The 25,622-nt window shown below is 37.1% G+C and overlaps 1 protein-coding gene across 1 annotated transcript in view; it reads right to left on the bottom strand.

Annotated features, from left to right (window-relative positions):
- The window catches only part of VAV3 (vav guanine nucleotide exchange factor 3), a 161,777-nt gene that overhangs the window by 42,892 nt on the left and 93,263 nt on the right, over positions 1-25,622 (bottom strand). The window contains exons 16-19 of the mRNA XM_082052620.1: positions 22,101-22,202; positions 19,823-19,923; positions 12,174-12,196; positions 9,006-9,051 (exon numbers count right to left, since the gene is read on the bottom strand). Coding sequence (XP_081908746.1) covers positions 9,006-9,051; positions 12,174-12,196; positions 19,823-19,923; positions 22,101-22,202 — 272 coding nt within the window. The remainder of the gene's footprint in view (positions 1-9,005; positions 9,052-12,173; positions 12,197-19,822; positions 19,924-22,100; positions 22,203-25,622) is intronic.

Genomic DNA, 25,622 nt, shown 5'->3' with positions numbered 1-25,622 from the left:
CTTTTTTGTTTTATTGATCACACTTGTATGCCCCTTTTGTCCACTTCTACCTTAATCTTTTCCTTTTTCCTGCCTGCAAACTCCCTTGTATTTACAGTTACCCATAAACAGGTATGTTTTACTTAGAACAGTCCATGTTGAGAGTTTTTTTATGCGGGAAAATAGGAAGATACTGTGGGATTTTTAACCCACCCCACCTTAAAAAATATGCTAATACACACTGAGCATGTATTAAAGACCATTATTTCTCTAAGAAGAAAAATAAAATGTTGGTTGCTCAAGATACAGACAGTCCCAAAAACACATCTAATAAGACAAAAGAGCCTAAATTACTCAACTACTAACTAATCTTGCAATCCAACCAAACTAGGATTAAAGAGTTTGACAAAATAAATGTATTTCACCCTTTGGCATCTGGGTCTTCTGATGTTTAATTAAAAGAAAAGGCTAACGGCTATGTTCTTCTCTGAATGTTAGCTCACTGCTGAGATGCCAAAGGACAGGCACTTTTCAAAACACCTCTCCCTAACAGGAATTTTAAAATTATTTTAATTTTAAAATAATTTTAATTTAAAATACAACAACCCAAATAAAAATCATTAAACTACATTTGAAATGCTTCATTGGAAGACAAAACTCTGGTTTGCCTTCCAGAAATGCATTAGTGGAAAATTTCTTGGTACAAAACATTAGACATGTTCTTTCTTGTATCACAACAAAGATTAATTCACTATTTTGGGAAGGAACAATAGCTCAGCACACAGTGTTAGTGCTGCAGTAAAAAGAAAAAAACAAAAAGGGGGGGGGGGGCAACTATCCTGAATGTAATATGCATTTTTAATAAATATGTGTGACAAATTAATTTGATCTCACAAATGAGATGACACAATTCAGTGTCTCTCTGAACTCACTGTTGCTGAGGTCCACCTGGATGAAGCTGTACCATCAACCGCTCTTAAGAACGTGACAACTCTGGTCTGAAACGCTGACACTGTCCCAGACACATGATGTAAAGCATGTCAAAACATGTCTATTAATACTAGGAGCTGGTCAGGTTACAGCTGCCATCCAAGTCCCTGAAGGACTCCAGAACATTCAGAATTATACAGGACGTCAGCAAGCAATATTGCCTCTACCTGCTCAGGAGCTTTCCTTCTGCAGCATGCGTGCTCCTTACTGCCCTGTTAAACCAGTTTTTGCCTGCAATTCACCTGGATCACACAGATTCCTAGAGACATGCACTGTATTCTTCATAAGCACCCTGAACAACGTTTAGATGCTGTGTAGGGAAGGAAAAAGCGTCCAATAACCCAATAAACCCCTCAAAAGTAAAGCATATGTGTTCTATATATGCATAATCAAAGCTCGTTTTTAGTTCTGTAGCTTAAGACATTACCATGTAGAGCAGTCTCCAGCGACTCAGCAAATATAATGCTCCACAAACATTACGTAATTATCTCTAGGTAAAACACTGAAAACTATATATACTTTGTTATGATTGTTAATTATTAGACACACTCTACTTCCAAGAGAAGTAAACATTTGAGTCCCTTCAAGTCTCTAAAATAGTAACTTATCTCTCTTGCTTTGTTTAAGCCATAAAAGCTGTACTTTTTAAGCCATGAACTGCATTTTTATCTATTACAGGATATAGCAAAAACTAAATCAAAAGGCCTTCAACAAGCAGGTCATCCTAGTTAGTTTGCATGCAGCAAGTCTCCAAGTCTCCTGGTCAGTGGCAAGATGTGATGAATGTTTTACTACTACGAAAATCATAGAATTATTTCAAGATCAAGTCCAACCATAACCTAACTCTAGCACTAAACCACGTCCCTCGTCTAAACACCTTTTAAACACCTCCAGAGATGGTGACTCTACCACTTCCCGGGGTAGCCCAACAACCCCTTCCATGAGGAATTTTTTCCTAATATCTAATCTGAACCTCCCCTGGCACAACTTGAGGCCATTTCCCCTTGTCCTATCACTTGCTACTTGGGAGAAGAGACCAACATCCTCCATGCTACAACCTCCTTTCAAGTAGTTGTAGATAGTGATAAGGTCTCCCCTCAGCCTCCTTTTCTCCAGGCTGAACAGCCCCAGTTCCCTCAGCTGCTCCTCATCAGACTTGTGCTCCAGACCCCTCACCAGCTTCATCGCTGCCTCTGCACTCTCTCTAGTATTTCAATGTCTTTTTGTAGTGAGGGGCTCAAAACTGAACACAGTATTCAAGGTGCGGCCTCACCAGTGCTGAGTACAGGGGGATGATTGCTTCCCTAGTCCTGCTGGCCAGACTATTCCTGACACAAGCCAGGATGCTGTTGTTTTTTTGGCCACCTGGGCACACTGCTGGCTCATATTCAGCCAGCTCTCAATCAACACCCCCAGATCCCTCTATGCCAGGCAGCTTTCCAGGCACTCTTCCCTGATCATGTAGCACTGCCTGAAATGTTGTGACTCAAGTGCAGGACCCAGCACTTGGCCTTGTTGAACCTCATACAATTGGCCTCAGCCCAATGATCCAGCCCATCCAGATCCCTCTGTATGGCCTTCCTACCCTCCAGCACATCAACACTCCCACCCAACCTGGTGTTGTCTGCAAACTTACTGAGGGTGCACTCAATCCCCTCATTCACACCATTGATAAAGAGATTAAACAGAACCGGCCCCAATACTGAGCCCTGGGAAACACCACTCGTGACCAGCTGCCAACTGGATTTGACTCCGTTCACCACAACCCTTTGGGACCAGCCCTCCAGCCAGTTCTGTGTCCATTGCAGAGTACACCTGTCCAGGCCGTGGGCTATCAGCTTCTCCAGGAGAATGCTGTGGGATTTGGTGTCGAAAGGTCTTACTGAAGTCTAAGTACACAGCATCCACAGCTTTTCCCTCATCAACTAGACGGGTCACCTTGTTGTAGAAGGAGATCAGGTTGGTCAAACAGGACCTGCCTTTCATAAATGCATGTTGACTGGGCCTGATCATTTGTTTTTCTTGTATGTGCCATGTGATGTCACTCAGGCTGATGTGCTCCATGACCTTTCCTGACACTGAATTTAGACTGACAGGTCTGTAGTTCCCCAGATCCTCCTTCTGGCCCTTCTTGTAGATGGGCATCATGTTACCTAACTTTCAGTCAACTGGGACCTCCACAGTTATAGCCAGGATTGCTGGTAGATAATAGAAAGTGGCTCAGCGATCACCTCCGCCAGCTCGCTCGGCACCCTTGGGTGTATCCCATCTGGCCCCAAGTGGTGTAGCAGGTCATCTGGTGTCCAAGTGGTGTAGCAGGTCACTAACCATTTTCCCTTGGATTATTGGGGCTTCATTCTGTTCCACATCCCTGTCTTCTGGCTCAGGGGGCTGGATACCTAGAACTGGTCTGACCATTAAAGACTGAGGCAAAGGAGGCATTTAGTACCTCCACCTTTCCCTCATCTTCTGTCACTTCTGTAACATCCTTAGATTACCCATTTCCAGTAAGTAGTGGGAAAGACCTCAAACTTGCCAAACAAACTCTTCACTAAAGGAAGTTTTGGGAAACATTTCTCCTCCCTCCAGTATTCCTTCAGGCTTTCCCTGATTAGCAGTCAGCTGCTCCTTCATGTACACATTCATTTAGACCAGCTCATTACATTAGATGTAAACATCATCTAAAGCTGAAAAGAACGTTTCATGTATACTCTAGTATTTCAGTCCATGCTGTCACATCAACTCCCCCGGGAGTTTTTCATAGATATTTAACAGAGAAAGAAATAAGTCTGCAGGGCTCTGAACAAGGTCCTGAGGAAAGATGCAGAAACAACAGGCCTTTAATGGTTTCCTCCACTCGGTCAGAAAGGAGAGACAAGAACAATTGAAAGAGGATTGCTATTTGCTCCTACATTTTATTGAAAGGAAAAATAATTAGGTAACACTACTGAAGGTCTCAGAAAAACACCTACCAATGTATTTCTTGATTCTATACACAGAAACTCCTTCACTAAAGCAAAAATGCTACCTTGGTCTAATCCATCTTAATGAAGATAGTCATAATAAGGAGACACTATCAGAGACAACAGTCAGCTCCTCACTTCTCATGAGAAAACTAAATACTGGGGACCTGTTTAATACTGACTTTCCATTTTTGGTAGACCTTTTTCTGTAGCTTAAAACCAAGATAAATTCTTGTTCTCAACAATGATATTGACAGTCAGGTAGTAATGGACCACCAGAGATCAATCCAGCCACAGGTAGCTGCCCCCACTGCTGAAATGGAGAAAAATTCCCGAATACCAGTTTTTCAGCGCTGGGCTTCATGTTGCAGAAGATTGTATCTTCTTATTCAAGAAAATGGCTATTGTCTATACTGGGCTAAATGAGAAAGACAACAGTCAATCAGGACTACCAAGAACTTGCCTGGATAGTTCATATGACAATTAAATGAGACATATGCTTTAAATTCTCACTTAAAGACAGTAGTTTTATGTATAACACCCAAATGCTTATCAAAGAACTATATGCAGGCTAGAGTATCCCAGCATTTGAATTTGGGCCAGATTTTGCTTTTGTCTGGGCATATGGTTGGAATGGCACTGAAGTGGAAATCAGTTAGACTTTCATAGCACAGAGCACACAGTGTCACAATTTGTTGAAGTATCTCACAGTCCAATATACCTCATTCTTCACTGAAAAGGAGTTTAAAGTGTCAATATTAGACTATCATCTAATTTTTACTATGAAGACAAGATGCAATCATTAGCACAATACACAAACAACTGAATAATGTTTCATTGCTAAGTAATCAAACACATCACAATGCTACAACATAGATAAAAGATTATACAATCAAATTTCAACAAAATATCAAGCACACAGTAACTCATTTCCCCACTATATCTAATTAAACACACATCTCCAATACTGTACTTCTCCCTGCACATATTTTTTTTTTTAACATATATACTTGAGGCCATAATCCCAGTTATTTTCTTCAGATCCTTTTCTTTATAACCTGTGTAAAATCAATATTACAGAATTGTTTCACAAAGTATGGACCAGACACCAACCAGAAATACAAACACCTCTTTTTAAAATTACTGTTTAAACTTTGAATTCCAAGGCTGAAAAATAGTTTTGTCCAAGCCATTTAATTGCTTACAGTACCTGTTAACATCACAGCTTCCCAAGAAAACCCAGTCAATATCTTATGATTTTTGAAGGGAAAAGACCTGTAGGTTCTGTCTTTCAGTTCAGAACTAAGGTTTTTCTAAACTTTAATCCATGCTTATAAAGAGATCAGCTATTTAAGAAGTCAGAACATGCTCAATGACATTCTTTCACAGATCAAATTTGGAGTTGAATCTGCAATGAATCTTGAATATAAGGTTTCTAATGTTCTATTTTTACTAAGTTTATACTTCTGATATGAAATATACTTTCACACTTTTAGAGATTAAAGTTCCGATGTTTATATTAGCAGAAGTGTTTAGGGTAGAGCTAGTTATAAAATCACCAGGCTGTGAATATATTACGTTTAGACTCTTTATACTGTTAAAAAAATAAAAAACATAGCAAACATACACTGTATTATTCCAATAGCTGAGAAAGAGAAAGACAAGAATTCTTACTCTTATTAAAAGACATACAAAGTTATTTCTATTAAAAACAATGATGGGATTACATCATCTTTCAAGAAAACATACAGTCTTAATTTATGCTTATGAATATATGTACGAATGGTCCATTTGTCACTTAAGTCAATAGTGCAAATCATATGCTAAAAATTAAACACCTGCATGAAAGTTTTCATGACATTCCTTACACAAGGAAAAAAACATATAATCATCACTATAGGCAAAAACTGACACCGACGTAATCACTTCTCAAATATATTTAAGAAGAATCATGTTGTTCCACAGTAATATGCAAATTCTAGTTTTTCCTGGGTTTATAGTTGCAGATAATTTACAGGTTTATTCTTTTAATGGTTTTTATTATCTGATGATTAATCCAAAGAAAGCTTATCTAAAACCTGTCCCCTGTTAAAACTTAGTGGATGGAGCAATTCAGGAGGCTATCTACACTTGGACCACAGGCTGAAGTCATAGTACACAGCATAAAGACAAAGTCATAGTTTCTTTTACTTTCTAATTTGTTCTTCACTTGTGTACTTTCTACACACATTTCTCATGACTGTTATATTTCCCAGGAATTTCTCTAATTCATCATCCATTAATCACTTTTCCTTCAACTGTTCTTTCTTATTCAGCACAGAGCAAATTTAGAGGGTGAAACAGTCACTGTCAAAACTTTTAACCAAATTTCAAACAAAATCAAATTAAATAGCCATGAACAACTTCTTGATTTTAGTCTGCTTCAGCTAAATAGGTTCCTCCATCAATGAGCTTTACCAGCAGAAGACAAGAGATATTGTTTTGTTTAGAGCATCCATCTACTTGCAGTACTTCTCATCACACTTACTTGATTTTTCATTCAGGGCTACGTTGTGCCAGTAAAACTTGAATTTGGCTCTAACAAGCATAAAAAGAGAAGCACAATGCCTCCCGCATTCATTATTCTTTATTAAAATAGCCAAAGAGACGAGACAGAACATGATGTTGAAAAGTTTGTGCTAAAGTATTTGCAGCTCAAATAATTGTATTTACTGCCAATACTAAGCCCCATCAATATTTAGACACTGCAGGTGCTCCAGCACTGCAACATGCAACACAACTAGCAGAAGCATATTAAACCTCCTAAAGACAAATACATCAGCAGAGTTTTGGTTTGTTTTGTGTTTTGGTTGGTTTTTTTTTTTAATGACACCACATTAAGATTTAAATGTTACCTCTGACTCCAACTACCTCTCTCAGAAAAAAGAGCACCATGGTGCTAGGATTTCCAGAGATTTATATGCCAATGTTCTTGAAAAGTTCTTAGGATCAATGCAGTAATGTATGCCTGAAATAACTGATCCCTTACAAATATTGCTCTCTGGACAGCATCTTCTGTCTCTCAAGGCAATGTGCAATCTGAGGAGCAACATGACCTAGAATAGGCAAAAGAGATGCCAAGAGTTTACCAAGATATTCATGTCTTTAAATGTTATCTCCACCAAGTTACAGCAGGACTCAGAATGCATCTGCTGACAAAATGCAAATAAGAAAAGCTGACTTCACTTGAAAATTGACCAAGTATACATACAGAGCATGTTAGTATGCAATTTTTTTTTAAATATTTATTCAATAAAATATGTCAGAAGCGATTCTGTAAGACAGTCTTCTGCAACCATATCTCTAATAAAGGTACCTAAACAAAACATGTAGATGTTCTGCATTTCTACTGGCTTTCAAAAATACAATGTGGACCGTGAACTTTACTCAGTAAGACTACGCCAACAACTCAAAGAACTGTGCAGGTAAATGGCGGGGGGGGGGCGGCGGGGGCGCAGCATGCAGAACCATATTTTGGGCATTGGTTTCATACAGCTTTTAAATATCTATTTAATTCAATGACAACTCTGGTGATTTGAATGGTACTTGGTCTTCAATAAAAATTAAAGTATCCTTGTATATAAAGGTCATGTAAATACTTCTATCAGATTCAACAGTATGTAAAGCCACCAGTATACTCAAAAGGTTCTCAAAGCTAAATTACTTAACCTTTTAGGAATCTACATGAGACACCTAGGTTTAAAGATCCTAACCTAAAAGGACTATTCTGCAAGCACACATTAGACTTCACTCTAACATATACCACTGAATAGGAAGAACTCAAACAGTCCCACTTGGAAGAAGTATTCTAAGTATTCTCATCCCCTTCTGCCTTATTTGATATTCCTGATGTTTCCCCCTCTGACTGTATTAATTTTCAGAGTTACAGTTTTCTTTATTTTTCTTTAATAAATTCAGTCAACAATACACAGAACAATTGAGGAGTATCATGAAGCAATTTTTCTTTTGCTAGAGGGAACAAAGTGATGATACGTGTTCCAAAACATGTCAAAGGTACGTGAGTAAGAAAGGTGTGGTCTGCTTCAGCTCGTTACAACATTTAGAATTTCAGAGCCAAGGCAGCTGCAATGCTAGTGGCACAACCAGAATTCCTGCTTTTCAAAAAGTGCTTAGCTCTGCCAGGCTGTAATGTGGTGTATAGACTTGCCATACTGTTTAATGTTTGACTCCAACTATTCTCAGGTGTCCACATCTAGAAATACTTAATAATCCACAGCTTAATTTTAGTCCAAATAATATCTGCATAACAAATCTCCAGTAATTAAACTATACAAGAAACATAAAGGACAGAAATGTAATTAGTGTAAAAAAATGACACTAAAAATATCACACAGTTACACTGAAAACCATTGAGTATTTTATATAGACGCATTATGGGTCTCCAGAGGAAACGTTCATCCACTTGAGTACACAGTCTATAAGCAAGTATTTAATCTTATTAAGGGCTGCTGCTGACATGACTCTACAAAAGTATCTACTATAAACTAAGAGGAAGAATAAAATCACTTTGAAATTCTACATAAGAGTGCAATTGTTTTATGATTTTTAGAGTAACTACTCATTAAATACAGCTAAGCAATGAGCACCACTAGAGTTAAAAGAGTTGGGAATACCCACAACTTTGCAGATCAGAACCTAAGCTTTATAAGCAACTGTCTCCTTTTCATCACTTAGTTATTTCTTTTAAAACTGCAGAGTAAAATATGGTAGGTCATGTAAACTGAAATGCCCAGAGGCATTTTTTTTCTTCACGTAGAACTGAAGCGCTGCTTAAAAAAAAAAAAAAAAAAAAAGGAAAAAAAGGCAAGGAGAGAAAAAGTAGAGTTCAATCAGCTGACCTTATCTTCCTTATCTTTGAAATAACAAAGAGAACAATCACTTTAGACCTTCACAAATTTAACAATAAAATTCTTCACATTGTGTGTATAACAAGTGTTCATAATGCAACTTGATAAAGTGAGTTACAGCTTTTTCACTCTTTTCATGTTTAACTATTAAAAAGTCATTACAAACCTGGGTCCACGTGTCTAGAGTTTCTTCTAATTCCATTTGTTCGTTTCTGCATAGCAAAAATAGAAATCAAGGATATGAATAAACATGTTTTCACGTAGGCACATTGCACTCCTTTCATTCCCACAATCTGCTAGGAAAAGCTTGTTTTCTTAAATTATTTCCCCCAACCATCACAATTATCTTTATCTTGTAGAAAGATCACATTTTAAAAAATATTCTTAATAACGTAGATATTTTTTCATGTATTGCATTTTTTCTCACACTAGGCTCAAAAGATTCTTAGTCCATTGAACATCTACACATACATCAACATCTGATAGCAAGAAAAAAATTACTTTCAATCATTTAGGAATAGCTGGAAAAAAAACTGGAAGAAAAACAAAGTTTGACATTATCTGTCCCAGATAATGTCCACAAACACAAATTACCAAAGTTGTTTGCATTGCTTTAGTAAGGTAGAAGCTAGAATTTCCTATCCAACTCTTACATTCCTTACTTTCTGGGCAAGTACTTAAATACATTTAGTAACTTTCCTCCCTCTTACTTTTAAATTTGGCTGAACCAGAGCTGTGTGAAATTAGAAATTCTCTGTCAAGACTGAGACTTTTTCTTTAATTTTTTAAATGAATTTTATACTCCAAGACACCTAATGTGGATCCCAGAGATCAATGTGAAATAACACACATCTGTGAACTACTGATCTTCTTTTGCAAACTTGTTTTAACTGGTAGCTTGCATGAAGGTTCATGCGTTTATTTATTTTTTAATCCAATCAAGCAGAGAAAAGCATGTTGCATAACAAAGGGAACAATTAGGCTGCTCCAATTTACTTGCAGTTGATATAAGCTGATGCAGGACACACACCGAGGCAAGCCAGAAAGCACTACCCTGAGGCACAATCAAATTACTAAGCCTTCTAGCAAGCTGGCAAAATGAAAAGCTTGGTTTAAAAACAGCTTTCAAACTCTATAGAGCGTTTGGACATATTCTTTCTGCACCCCACAATTCTAATCAAAGAAAGGTTCCAAGCTTTGTTTCATCTGCAGTGGAAAGAAGAAAAATTTAAAACTGCTTCTACAATGAAGGTAATATTACTGAATAAGAACAAGAGGCTCAATTCTATTCATAAAAAAAAAAAAAAAAAAAAAAAACCAAAAAACAATACACTTATCAGCTGTATTGATGATAAGGATTGACACAGAGTAGTGAGTAACTTCAGATTTGCACAAGAGAGGGAAGGGGGAAGGAGTGGGAAAAGCAAGCACGAAGGAAGATGCAGAAATGTTCAACTGAAATGAAAAAAAAAACAACATCAACACAACAACAACAAATTCTGTGACAACCATACACCCCAAAGGACTGCATGGAAAACTATTTTAAGGAAATAATTCTTGAGCTGTAGGAAAACATGATCAATACTCTTAAATTGCAGCACCAGTAGATTTTATTACATTACTGGTATAAAATCCAAATCCACATTTATGAAAATGACAGATCCTCATCTATGCTCAAGTTTCCTTCTACAGAGAGAAATAAAGCAGGTACTTAAATAAGTCTTGGTATAAATGAAGGCAATCCTGACATTTTGGATCAACTCAGTAGTCAATAGCAAATCAATAGGTGCAGCAAGGCAGTCATTTTTTCTTCACAAAAAAAGAGTTATGAATCAAACTGGGGAGTGAGAAGCTGAAGGGATTACATACAAGTAGTATATACATATTTTCTTCGTCCAGCTAGCATATGCTCACCACAGCTTTACTTAATCTGGCAACCTCAACGGCAAGGCCCAGTAAGCGATCAGTTCACGGCTCTCAGTGCTGCCTGTCAGCTGCAGCACTGGAAAGTGCTGGGCAAATGGACCTTGCTGTAGTCCATCTTTAAGAGTGTGCTTACTCCATGGGTGTTTCCAGGCAGAGATATGAAGAACTGGGCAGCCCGAGGCAGGGCTTACTGAGCAGTGAAGAAAGCGGGCTGGTGGCAGCACCTGTGTCCCTTGAAGGGTCTGTGGTGCCACAGTCCCAGCAGCCCCCTCCTCGCCCAGTGCTGCATCCACCCGAGGGTGCCAGGGCTCCTACATCCGACCACACCACAATCTGCAGTCACAGCAACACCAAAACAGCCCAGACATCAGAGAGCACAGAGGTGGTCAGCCCTGCACATGGCTCCCCTGCACCAGTAACATCCTTGTGATGCCATTACCCACTTCAGTAACAGCATCAAACACAGACATGCTTACAGAAAGTAGTAATATATGTGCTCCTACATTGTTGACAACCAGCATGTCATTGAAGCAGTTACATTATCACAAACTTCTGGTCTAAAATAGATGCTAGAAACTATTGTGCTCTACGTCTAAAGTGATGTTTCTCTTTTACCAGAGCTGGCAGACAAAACCCAACTCTCACGCCCTTCTAAACCTCACTGGAAAGGCACAAGGAGCTGGCAAGAAAATAGCCCAGGGCAGCCTGCAGTCTCCTTGGGCTGACAGCAAGGTACTACATGCCCCACAGCAGCTCCTCTGTACAGGCCCCATCTTACACAGCAGCTCCTCTGTACAGGCCCCATCTTACCATTCTCCCCACATTATACAAACTCCATAACCACTAGATAGCTCTGCAACTAAAGTTTTTTTTTGCATGAAAAGGCAAACACTGCCCTGCCAATCCTTCATCACCCAGCAGTCTGGTGTGGCAGAGATTGGTACACTAGCATGTTATTCCAGCAGGACTTGCTAACATTAAAACAAACAAACAAACAAACAAACAAAAACAAACAACAACAAAGAAAACCAACAACAAAAAAAAAACAAACACACTTTTAACTCTACTGCTAGATTTGGTCTAGGATCAGTAAGGTTCTAGACATCAGTTGTGAAGCAATGTATTTTTTTAATCTGTAACTTAAAAAACACATCTCCAACCCTTCCAGTGCCCTCGGCATTGAGCCATATCAACTGAAAACTGATTCACATTTTGAACAGAATACATTTATATTTAATTATGAATACTTTATTTCTTAGACAACTTCTACTTTCACCACTCAAAAAATATGTTGTTAAATGCAGAAGAAAAACATACCTGTTGCACACAGCACATGCACAAAGTAAATAAGGAGCTCTTATGTCACCAACAAAACAAACATCATATGCAAAGGAAAACAAATCCTTACCTCGTGTTTCAGGTTCCCGTGTTCTGAAACATAAGTAAAAATTGGCATTATTGTCAATCACAAACTGTACACTTCTTGTATAGCAATCTCAGTCTGTGCTGTGTTGCATTACAGAAAGCCCTGCTGTGTTCTTTTGCTACCTGATACCTGGAGCCGCCCAGGGCTGTGCCCAGTCCTGTTGTGCAAACCCTGTTGCCGCGCTCCGCTCCCCGCCCACCGGTCCTGCCAAGCTAGGAACGCTCCGCACTGCCAGTGCCGCTGCAGCGCCTGCAGCCGCACCACAACCCGCTCCACTCAATTTCACCAGCTTTTACTGCATTTCAAAAAATACTTGACAAATATTGACTCATTGGGACTTTAAAACCTACATTCCTCATTGCAAGTCAAGTTTACACCTTATCCCTGTCTTTTCATAGCATGCCAATGTATATTGAGATAGGAGAAATTTTCTATATTTTGTGTCATTAAATTCAATCCAGCATTACATTAGTATACCAAAGACTCTGAAGCCATTCATGGTTTATTTGCCTCTTTCGCTACGAATTTTCTTGTACTATTGAAAAACGAGTAGAAAAGAAAGAAAGGGAAAAAAAAAAAAAAAAAGGTCCTGCAGGTGATCAAGCTGCATCAAGACAATAACAGCTTTGCACACACACCACCACACAACAGCCACAAAAAGGAGTATTTTTTTTAACATTTTTCTTTTAATGTCTACTCTGATAATAGGTATTTGAGTGTACTCTAGATTTTGGTTCAGTGCCTTATCAAAGGACACACAGCTATATTTACCCATGTGCACTCTCCAGGACTGCACACGCTGCTGAGGCAAAGCACAAACTGCATGTGCCTGGTCTGTACTTCTACACATTTGAAAACTTTCACTGTAAAATCTTGTAAACAGTAAGCCATATTCACAGTTAATCAGCTACAAAGTTCAAATTGCAAGTAGATTGTGTTCTGCTTAAAAAAAAAATAAAAAATAAAAAAAAAAATAAATAAAAATCAGTGAAGTGTGGGAAAAAAAAATATCTTTGGTTTTCTAGCATTTCATGCAAAGGTGATAAAGCATGCCGAGACCAAGCACGCCAGCTGAGGGCCCTGGGCCTGTTCACCCTGCAGAGCTCTCTTCTCACGTACGCTTTCAGGCACCAGTTCCTCTCTCACACTGTGAACCAAAAAAACCACTTTTATGATTACAACTTTTCCAAAGGTATTAATTTGCATTTATATAGTGAGTGGAAAGCAGAAAAATAAACCCACCCCAAAGGAGGAGATGAGGTAGAAAACTGAGGTTTGCTAAGGAGCCTGAGGGCATTGGTTGCCTAGGTGCTGCTGAAATCCAATATCGCTTGTGTATTTAGTTTCACAATTTGATAACACCTTTCAGAGTTTTTGCCAAAATCTGAATAAAATCACCTTTTTTGAATGCTTCATCTCAGCATGACAAATGACTTCAAATGGAGTGAAATCATTTAGATAAGTCTTGCAGTGTGGGCCAAAACTTCAAATCCAGACTTAGTTTTTTTCTTTTTTTAAATGGCCTTATTTAATTCTGATCTCTTATCAAAAAACTGAAGTAGAAATGTCACTCTATCTTCCACTGGAAATTAATGAATCTGATTTAATTGTTGCTGTTGAATATTATTTTTACCTCTATGAAACATCCTAACTAGACAAATGAGTTCCATTTGATGATTGCAGCATCCCAACACTTTTCATAATAAACTCACTGATTACCTTTCAATAATTGGATTCAAAAATTCACTACACAGGAAGGTAATAAATACCCCTGATAATTTGCATAAAGAAAATTACTTGAAGCAGGGTAGTTGTTTATTAATACAAAGGAAAATAAAAAAATAAAAAGCAACCTCAACCTTTGCCAACACTGATGGACTGAAATGCCATTTGTGACCTGACTATTAACACTTCAGGAACAGAAAAATATTCAGTATCTGTTTTTCCACATAAACAACTATTCAAAAGATAAGATGTATGCTTGTCTTATTTCATTACAATTTAAATATTCCTGCATTTCAGAATATTCTGTATTGAATTATGTGAATTGCTACTTTATGAGAGATCTTTTTTTCCAAATTTTACACAAGTACAAAAGCAGAATAACTCATTTCTATTTATTTGTATTTTTCAAAAAATATCTACTCACAAATATTTTACACATGGCAATTTTAATTCAAGTTCCTGCTCATCATCAATGTGCCAATGAAATAATGGAGCGAGTGAGTTCTTGGTTCTGACAGCAAGCTACTCTTACTGCCAGAGTTCAGTGCAATTTTTCGGTCTTTTTGTTTATTTTTTCACTGAGGCCATGATACCATTGGGTCACATTTTGATAATTACATTTTACTACAAAAGCAATGGGAGCAGCAGCTGGCCTTGATAAGTGAGGGAGCACGGATCAGAAAATGGGACTGAGCTGCTCCTCAGGGATGCAACAGAGCAGCTGGATTTACATGCTAAGTAAACAGAGAGTAAATAAAAATGATATGTAATAAACTACTCTTGCCTTCCTATTTTAAAAGAAAATTCAAAATATTTAAAATGCAGGGACTATAAAGTAAGCCACTTTGAAGGAGTTGTGGGACTATGTGCTCCTTTCCAGCAATTTAGCCAGTCATTGCATAATGAGAAGAAAAGGAGATCATGACCTAGAAGTTCCACAGTTTAGGACTCTGCACAACACACCAAGCCCCCTGAGTGACTTTTGTTCAGGTTGAGCAAGGATGGCTGGTCAAACAATAAAGCTCAGCCTTTGTTGCAGTTAAATAAAAAGTGGCATAACTCCAATGAACATTGTGGGATTCGAGCATTTACTTGTCAATGCTGTTGACATGGTGGGTTTGGAGAACAGCCAGCAATTTTGCAACTATTGATCAAGTCAGCAAAAACACAAACAGAAAAAGCTGCAGGTTTCTTTTTAGATATCAAAATCACATACTTTTTATTAATAATCTCTAATGTGCTGTAACAATGAATTATTACAAAAACAGCATAGACTACATTACTGGGCATGCAAATTGCCATATGAAAGTAACATATGAAATTATGATGGAGATCCGCTAAAAGTGGGTCTTACTCATGCTCACTTACCAATGAGCCCACTCTTAACCATTCCCAATATAAACCCTTCCAACTAGTGGGAGAGCATCACCAGATAAGTAAAACTGTCTTGTGCCTTGAAATAAGGCATAGGAGTGCAGCTGAGAAGCCAGAGGAGGTAGAAAGAGGAGATCTCTACATCATCCACCAGAGAAAACAACAACACATATGTCCTTACAAATGGTCCTGTCAGAGAAATATGTGCAACCATTTTACAATCCTTGTGTTTAAGGATTTGTAAGGTCTTGTGTTTAAGACTGCACAATCAGACTTGAAAGAGTTCATCAGAACATTAACAAAAAAGAGGGGGCATGGAAGATTCCAAGCCACAGAAAAATTAAGTGATAAGGCATAAGAGTAAAATATATTAAAATGCAGAGGACTACTTGTATAGGGTAGCATTGCATGGGAAAAAAAAAGTTAAATTGATAATGATAGAAGTGAGTACAGCAGTCTTCAACCAGCACTGCCCATTTATGGCAGCAAGGGCAGAAACAGTAACAAAAAAACATGGGCTAAATGCAGACATTTTGTTCTGTTTATTAATTCAACTGATTAACTCTGCTGCTTTTATCACTGCAACTTCTACAGTCTGTTGAACTGGCCTTCTTTGAAGCAAAACATCTAAAGAGCTGGCATATGTTTGCATATAAGGCACAGCATGACAACACAGCAATTTATCTTCAGGTTTTGCTCTCTCATAAGTGTATCATCTAAATCTGACACATATTAAATTTATCATTCTAAAGGTTTCATCTATCTTTGGATGTCTGTCTTTTGAATTTTCACAAACTGTGACTTGCAATGAAATACAAAGAGATTCAATCCTCTCAGGGGGGTTCTAAGCATCATTTCAGAAAGGCTAGCAAAAACATCTGCCCAGTGATCTAAAAAGAATAAAATCTTAAACTGTACAAAACCAGAAAATGTTGAGGAAAATTCAAATGCCTTTAAGAAACCTAATGGTGTGTTCTCATTGCAGCGTTTTGAATTCTGATCACTGCTTTCCAAATAGACCTCTAGAAATAGAAGAGGTCTACAGAATAGAAATGAAAATCATTTGATTCTTGGGTATCATCTGCCATACATTTGCCCTTTCCTGTGAGGCACTGGGAATCAACCTTTGGCAGAATGACAGAACACCAGACTTAACAGACCACACATATATCATGGGTGTATATATATATCTCCTATGTCTGTGACCATAACTAATATCACATGACTGGGGAATAAAAATGTCCAGTTTCCTAAAAGGATGATTGTGTTTCATGTCCATTAAATCCTGTGAAAAAGGCTGTAATAGTCCCCTAGAAACAAAAGAAATACATAGCAATACAATAAATGTTCCAAGCTTTTTGCTATTGTTGAAGCATTCTGGCTATGTGCCACAATTTCTTATCTAACAGCACTCTCAGGCCACCTTTGCTGATTTCCCACGGGAGCAGCAAATGACACCATTAGAAAAATTGAATTTCTCATAAATTAATTTGTCTAAAGATTTCAAAAGGAAAAGCTCCAAAATTAAAACTATGTTAGAATTTTGTGCATGTAGAGCATACTTTTTCCACAAAATGCAGTGGAAATGATGAATTTTACATATATTTGGGTCTGCATTCCTTTAATAACATTTCATGACTTAGTAGGCATGGCAGATAACTTATGGGAGACCTCAATTCTCAGCATAGCTCTGGAAAAGTGAAAACATAGCTTCAGAAAATTATTCATACTCAAATTGTGCAAACTCATATTTAAAAGAGTTACTGTCCCATTGCTTTCTGGACCAAAAAGTGAAGCAGAAAGTGGTAAAACTGCTCCTTACACCTTTCCTTACTCTGTGCACATTATGAATGGGCAGCACCGCTTAATCAACACTTCTTTCTTTGAAAAGGCAAAGAAAGAGTAAAACTGGAAAAGAGCAGAGAAAAATCTCAATTTCCCTTCCTACTCATTTACCCTTATTGGGTGGCAAGAGAACACATTTTCAGCAAAGTGGGCAAAACCATTTGTCCTTTCCATATTCATTCATTCATAGAGTAAGGGGGAGCATGGAAGAATTAGAAATTAGACTTTTTTTGCAGCTGTGATCTCCTCTCAGAGCAGGCTGTAAGGAAGCTGCAGCCCAGCATCTTCTGTCATTCTGCCTCATGAACAGGTGGAAGATACACATCTCTTACACCTTGTACTAGAGCTACAGAAATCTGGGAGCCTTTGCAGAGAAGAAAAATAGACTGAAAATAGAAGTTTGAAGAGAGGACAGAGAGCAGAACACCTGGATGTAAGCTAAACAGGTAACACAAAACAGTATCTTAACAATCCAGTTGCTTCCAACTTTACTAAAGAAAGACTCAACACACTATCATTTTACAAAAATCAGGGCACTGATTTAAAGTAAAATCTAAACTAAATTCTGCTCCTTTGAAACTGTAAAATGATAATTTATTCTACTTACAAAGGAGAAGAAGCAAGTTTGTTTGTTTTACTTTGTTCCCTCTAGCAAGTGCACAGCATTACTTAAGTACATATGCAGGAAAATTGCAGGAAATCTGATTGTGTGTTATCTAGGCATTTATTGTCATTCTTCCTGATACACACTGCACCATATGTGTCCACAGATCTTTACAGAGGAACAGAAAGACAAGCCTCTGCTTCCTGGGATGCCAGCTATCCAATTAAAACAAAAAGAAGGAAAAAAATAGAAGTGGGGTGGTTTATATCACAGAAGGTAGCTCTCTTGTGAAGAAAAGTATGTGTTTGGTTTTGTACTCTACTCATGTAAATGTAATTGCTTTAAAATATTCTAATTTTAATATCTTTTAAATCTTTCTTTTGTTTAGAATATCCATAGGAGGTTCTATAAAACAAACAAACATGTTCCAAAAATGTTTTCAATGAAAAATACTGCGATTGCTTGCATGGTTTTCAGATCTAAAAAATATTATTTTTCAGAAGTCCAGATCTGGAAGATATATGGAAGATCTCTGATACAGGAAAGTAACCAAGAAAATAAAGTTGATTGACTGCAGCAGAAGTCAGTGCCTGTCATCCTGATGATTTCATGAAAGAATGAAGCAGGCAAACAGCACAGTGAGCCAAAAGTCAAGTAGCAGTCAAGAAGCAACACAAACAGGGACAAAGACAAATAAGCTCGCTCAATTTGGAAAAAAAATAAAAAAAAAATAAAAAAAAAAATTTAAAAGCTAGAACCAAAACCTTGAAGCAGCAGCTTAGTGAAGAACAGTGGATGAAGTCATGATGTAATTCAAGCAGTGGGAGAGAGATTTATCTCTGCAACAGTATTTTGCAAAGATTGTAGATAGTAACGTCAAAAAGAAAATAACCCAGTGGAGGAGGTTGCAGTAGCTTATGTGACATATGCGAGACACATGAAACTTCACAAACTATTATGAAATAATTCTGGAAAGGAACGTAGAGGTACTTGAGAAATCAGAAGGACAATTAATTAGAAACTTCTCCAACATATACAACTACATTTTCCAGAAATCATCATGTGTTCCAATGGCTTTTCAAACACATTCCAACAAAAGGAAGCCAAACATTAATGGGGAGGGAAATGCAGGGGTGGGAGTGTGTGTGTTTGTCAATTGTCTACCCTATCAGCACCAAATCATCTCTAGAAAAAAGCAAGAATAGTTAAGAACTTGGACAAAGGGAAGAGTCAAAAATGGCACTATGGTTACGTGACTAGCTGGCTGGAGTGTAACAAACTCACTGCTACCAATTGAGTAGGTACAGGGAAGGAAACGGAGGCAAATGATGAGATCTAACATTTGGCATTAGCAGTGGGAGATCCAGAAGATGTCAGAGAGAGAATTACAGATACAACACTGAGCAGAAAGGGAAGAGGTCAAATTTGTAGTCATCTGAGGGAGACCAAAAGGTACCCGAAGACAAAAGAGTCCTTAAGGTCCCAAAGAGCAGAAGAAGAAGAATAGGGGAAGTGCAAAGCAACAACAGCCAGGGCAGATACTCAGAGTACAGCAAGCAATTAAAAGAGGAGGAAAGAAATGGTTCTTAGATGTGGGAAGTACAGAGCCATCAATCACCTTTTTGTGAACATTGTGAGTGGACAGAAACCATGGAAACCAAAGAGATGAAAGAGGAAGCTGAGGCAACACAAACAAATAGCTTTAGAAGCAGAGAGGAAAATATGAAAATGGACACAGGCTTCAAGAGAGAGCCACAAGGATGATAGATGATACATCACACAGTAGGTGTTACATATGAGTAGTCTACAATTAAAACAGGAGCAATTCCTTGTTGTAGACGACATTGATGAAGAAATTGGGTCTGACCTATAACAGTTCTCTCCTGCTTTTGAACATTTCGATTTAGTAGCAATAAAATTCCCTATGAATTCTAAATGCAATTCTAATTGTGCTTATAAATGGTAGTTTCACATGTATGTATGTTACAATAAACACAAATTAGAGGAAAATTAAACCTTAATTATATCTACCAAGTTTTATGTCCTAATTAAAAATGGTATTCTAACAATAAAAATGACTTACCACCTGAATTAGCTCTGCCACAATTGTCTAATCTTCCTAAACATTCTTTGTGTGCTCCAGCTCCACACTTAGCACATAAATAGCCTTGATAAAATGTTCCCCTGTAAAATAAAATTAGGTAGTGATACATTAGAGGTGATAAATTCTACACATAAAGGAAATAAGAGACATGGCAGAAGGTATTAGAAGTCATTTGCTGTTCTGCATAATGACAATCCTTAAAGGCTTGAGGAAAAAGTGACAACTGACAAGCAACTTATCTGCCTTTTGTCACTACTATCCATTTCAAAATCACAACCAGACAGCTCTTCTGGACTTCTGGTAGAATAACAATCTCCATTTCAATTTACCCCAAAGCAACTTTGGCACAGTACACTTGAAATTTCCATTATGTATCTATCCTACTATAGATCTATACTTTCTTTCATCTCAGTGGGAATTTGCCTAGACACCATGAAGAATAAGATCCATTTCAAGAGAGCTGTAACTGTTAATATATAGCTAAGCATTAAGGAGTTTATAGGCTACATTGCAAATATTATTGACTTTAAAATAAATTAAAAAAAAAAAAAAGATAGATAGATAGATAGATAGATAGATAGATAGATAGATAGATAGCCAGGTACACTCTAGTTATGGAACACAGGATTGAACAAGTTAAACCCGGACAAAATATACAGCAACTGCTATTTACTACAGCAATTTCTAGAATGTTAGTGATGAAATATATTTTTAATTAAATTCAGAAGCTCAGTATTTTAAAGTATTGGAATACATAAACTTCAGGACAAATAAGTCAAAAGTATAAAAATATTATAATGCAGTCTTCCATTTTTATTTTTTTCCTTACTGCTACATAGGAATGCAAAGATTCTCCAGATAACAGTATAGGACATAACATTATCCTTCACTACAGATGCTTCTAAGACTAGGATTTTATCCTCATTTAAAGATTAGACGCTAAGGTTCAGATTTTTTTTCAAGTATTTACATGTTAGCTTATGTTTGAAGCTTAAAATGATAATCCATTAAAAAAGTGATTTAGACACTTTATGAGGCTAACTCCAATAGGCTTTCAAGACAACTTAGACACCCAGGAAGATGTCTATATACCACAAGATAGCACTTGGGGATATCCAAGCTATCTTTGAGTAAGCTGGCATGCCTATGCAGAACAATGCAGCGTCAGTCTGTGTCCAGCACAGCAGTTAAGTGCTGTAACAGAGACACAATGACTCAACTACACTGCACCACTTGTCATGGTCACATAGCCCTTATTGCATTGTGTGTGTTTGGGGGGGGGGGGGGGGGAGTGGTGGATCTAAAATAAATAAACAAATAGGTAAGTAAGTAAAATAAAGAAACCACTGCAATCTGAAAATCCAGGTCAGTCTCTGTTCAGCAAAAGGTTGCTAAAGAGAAGAATACATGACAGGGAGGAAGAAAAGCACTATCCATACCTCAAATGGAACATCAACAATATGCAACATGAGCACCTGAACTGGACAAAGTTTACATAATTTTTGCATCTCCAACTTACACTATGGAATTTAGGTTCAATACATACCTTTATATCATTAGACATTCCATGTTTGTTTGTTTGTTTGTTTTAAAAAAGGTAGCTCCTAAAAGATAGCTCAAAAATGACTGAGAAACTACAGATGTGCAAGCATGTGTGTATTTCAGAGGAAAGAGGCAGAAATCATAGTATTTCTTAGCTTAATTTAGCCTCACAAATCCTTGTTCATGAAAGCATTAATTGTTTACTAGCATTTTTTATCTAGCTCTGCAACATCTATATTCAATTTGTCTACATATCTCTGGTCTAGAAATTCCTGTTAATGCTTCACAGTTATTTTCTGTCTCACAAAGAAATCTCCCCATTTCAAACATTCAAACATCATCATCATCTGATTTTCTGAAAAAGTATTCCATCTGTTCTTGTGACTGGTGATCTACAGCAATGGGACCCACGGAACACCCATGGTAGTCAAAACTGCACAAAACGGTTGTCATTTACTCTTACATAAGAACTTGTGTATTAAATAAAGCAATTTTCATAGAAGAATCACAATAAAACAGCCTTCTGATATATGAGGAGCATTTTGAGCTTTTAACAGCACTCCTGTCATACTATGCACGACTTCATGGCTTGTCTCTCTTGGACAGGTAACCAGCTAGTCATGTATTTTCACATGCTCCTTCAAGTCACATATTTACCTGGGATAAAAATATTAAAACAAAACACCACCACAAAAACACAACCTAAAAATCTTACCTCAGAAGCATCTGACAGACTTTGCAAGATGTCACACGACTGAAGGTATGCATTTTGAACTCATGAAAGCTTGTATCTGCATAGTCTGGTCGTATGTTTGATCTAAAAAAAAAAAAAAGAAATCTGCTTTAAACTGATGAAATCTAGAACATAATGCAACACTCACAGCAGGAAATCTGAATCCATGAACAACTAGTTTTACTTCAATATTTTTCACTGAGATGAACCAGAAATGTGGACTTTACCACATACTGTGAACTAAATCTGAATTATGATATTATGCAAACCTAGTCCTTAAAATACACCCTGTAACTACCTTAGCTGTCACAATAACTAAAAATTTAGAAATCAAAACAGAGATCATCTGTTTTTTATTCCTGTGCAAGTAACTAGGACCATTTTACAGACCTGAAGAACATTCACTTTTTCATTCTCAGATTTTTTGTTATGTGGACGTACAAGGAAGAAGAGCTTCCACTGAGAACCACCACGTTAAAAAACATGAGCAGCAAATTTAGGGCAGTTAGGTCACAATTATGCAGCAATACTTTGTATAACATGAGTGATTTCAAAAGCAATTAGAAAATATTCACTGGGGTTTGGCTACTCTGTCTTAAAAGAGCTTCCCAATGCCTACAGCTGTCACTACACACGCTTAATCTAACAAATAAAACAGAAGACCACTATTCACACCACTAGGATACCAACACACTAGTGACAGACTTATTTCCAAAGGTGAAATTGATGTAGAAAGCACTGGCCCATTACTGTATATGTGTTTTGTTTATTGTCCCTGCTGATTCCTTTTAAAAGCAGGAGTATAATTCAAAAATGACCCATTCATCATTTTGTTGCACTGGTGACTGTTTGAAGGTTTATTTAAATGTTTTTAAGTAACCCACTCAATCTTTTTCTGTCATCTTTCACACTTCCGAGATTGGGAGGGGAGTCAAGGAACTTTCAATTGATTTGTTATCTTTTTTTTAATTCAATAATATTGCCAAACTAGCTTAACACTGTCAAAACCAGAAACACTGAATGCTAGGTGCATAATTTAATATTAAGCTAGACTATATCAGACAAGCTATATTTATACAATAAGGATTAATGTATTTTTGTATATTATTTACATTGGGATGCTTAGGATTCCATAAATTTCTGGTATTTTTCTAGCAAAAACCCAAAATAATGTATGATGCGTAAGAATTAAAATAGGGGCAAAAATCCTGAGGGTAAGAATCTGCAACACTCGAAAGGAAAGACCAGAAGCTTTTCTGACACACAAAATTACAAATTCATGCATTAAAGTTGGAGATACTAATTAGAGAAGTTTCATTGTTATGTATTATAAATAACTTCTAGACTAAAACATAGACCAGCCACAAATTGCAATGAAACATAAAGGTAACCATGCAAGCATCCATCTCTAGAACTGAAAAGCCTTATGAAAAAAACATTCAAAGTATCTGTTTAAGTACCTAGTGTCAGAAAGGTCAGTCTTCTAATCTCCCTGCTGAAAATAAATGTGTTGAAAATGAAACTGTACTAAAAAAGCAAATGGAATTTTGCTTTTGTGCTTGAGAATGACCTTACACTCAGTACTGTTTTAACTAGCTCACTAGTGTCTCTTTCTGCTATGATATGCAAGATGTCAATACCACAACTTGAGCTAACTAAAACAGGCATGGATACTGCCCATTCACAGCAGGAAGGTCAGGTATCAGGATAAAATTAATCTCAAAAAAGTAAAGAACTTTTTGAACCAGGAGAACACTGTATCACTTTGGGGCTGTTAACTCTGCAGAGCAAGGCCTATATTTCACAACGCATTTGCCAAGGGGCTTCTAAAGCCTTTGAGGCCACACAGTTAACTATGGACAATCCTGAAAATTCCCTAGAAGTTACAGTACTTACACTCCCAACAAAAGGTGCTTTTTGTTGACCATTTGGTTCAGACCAGTACAGTTTGCAAAACCATGTCAACATTATCAGTCTAATGTGCAGAGACTCATTGGTTTTGAAAGCATATGAGATTAATCCTAACAACCTGACCGTTTGTAAAGAACAAACCAATGAAAAAAATTCCATTAATTTAATTAGAACATGATCAATCTTCAAAAATAATAAGTATAGTGGATGAAAATAAAAAAGTTACAACATCACATAGACAGTTATTTAACACAAGCACATGCCTATATAGCTTCCTGTCATATGCAAAAATTCTCTTTTCCTCTCAGGCTATCTTCCACAAATATTGAAATACATGAACTACTGAAAATATAGCTCCTATTAACAGAACAAAGATGATACACTGTGTTCATTCTTCTTTAAATTAAAGGTAGTATTTGAGTTTCTTTATATTTTATGAATCCATTCAGTTTCATTTTACAGTCCTTAACAGAAAAAGTTATTCTTGAGAGGAAAAAAAGAATAGCACTAAAATGGCAAAGAATGAAGCTGTTGCCTTCCAGAAGAGCTGTCACAAGGCCCTCCACCTTCTTTCAGTGTAAGTCTTATTGCACCTGTGGGCTAAACTATCAGATTATAATATCCTAAACAAGACAATATTTATTCAGCTATACAAACTTACAATTTCGGTTCTCCACTGTATGCTAAAATTTGGATACATTTGTCCTACTTGCATAAGTAGAAGAAAACCAAACTGAAGACATATAATACAATACAAACTTAGCAATATAAGGCAAATTTTGGTTTATCTTGTCCACTATTACCTACAGGAGGACCTATTCTGGTTCCAAGTACTACTCAGTTGTTACGGATCATAAAAACATACCATAGTGAGTCCCTCAGTTTCTTTAAACTCCACCAGGTTTTAGATTAGTGATTTTTAAAATTCTAATGATTACTTCAATAAATTCTCTAAAAAACCTGTTCTTTCTTCACCACCTACACTTATTTCATACTCACTGTCAATTCACTGCCATCTAACTTCAGGTGTTCTAAGGCCAAGATAGCACAAAGATCTTCTAAATTATTTTCTTTTTTTTTAAAGACTTGAGCCTGAATAGCTCTTTTAGGGGCACACAGCAACTATTCATAAACCAAAAGGACGTCTTATATTTTGCTGGTCCTTTCTTCCACCCTTCAAAAGATATAATTTTTCTCCCATTTTTCCCCATGGCCACATCATGCAGAAGGAAAAGCCTAAAAATCCCTAACATAAGTTTAGTGAATCAAAGGAGATGCCACTGAAGTACACTGGTCACAGATTAAACAGACTGGGAAGGGACTAGAGCCTCAGCAGATTACAGAGGATCCTGTGCAGAAAGAGCAGACAATCAACATGAGAAGAAACCTAACGTTCTGCTCAGTATTTCTATTTGCACAGACTTGGAAAATACTTCCAAGCAGTTGTCTCTAAATGAGCAATGCCATTGTATTCACTGAGAAGAGCAACATTCAAGTTTTCTTTTGCCTCTTCTATTTCTAATCATCCTAATTATCTCTGATTTGAGGTCAAACTGGAATGGGAAATGTGTTTTACTTCAGTTTACACATTAG

The sequence above is a fragment of the Streptopelia decaocto genome, assembly GCF_964273445.1.
Source record: "Streptopelia decaocto genome assembly, chromosome: 5".
Lineage (NCBI taxonomy): Eukaryota > Metazoa > Chordata > Aves > Columbiformes > Columbidae > Streptopelia > Streptopelia decaocto.
Note: the sequence above shows the minus strand (reverse complement) of the source record. Positions and strands in the feature narration are given on the sequence as shown.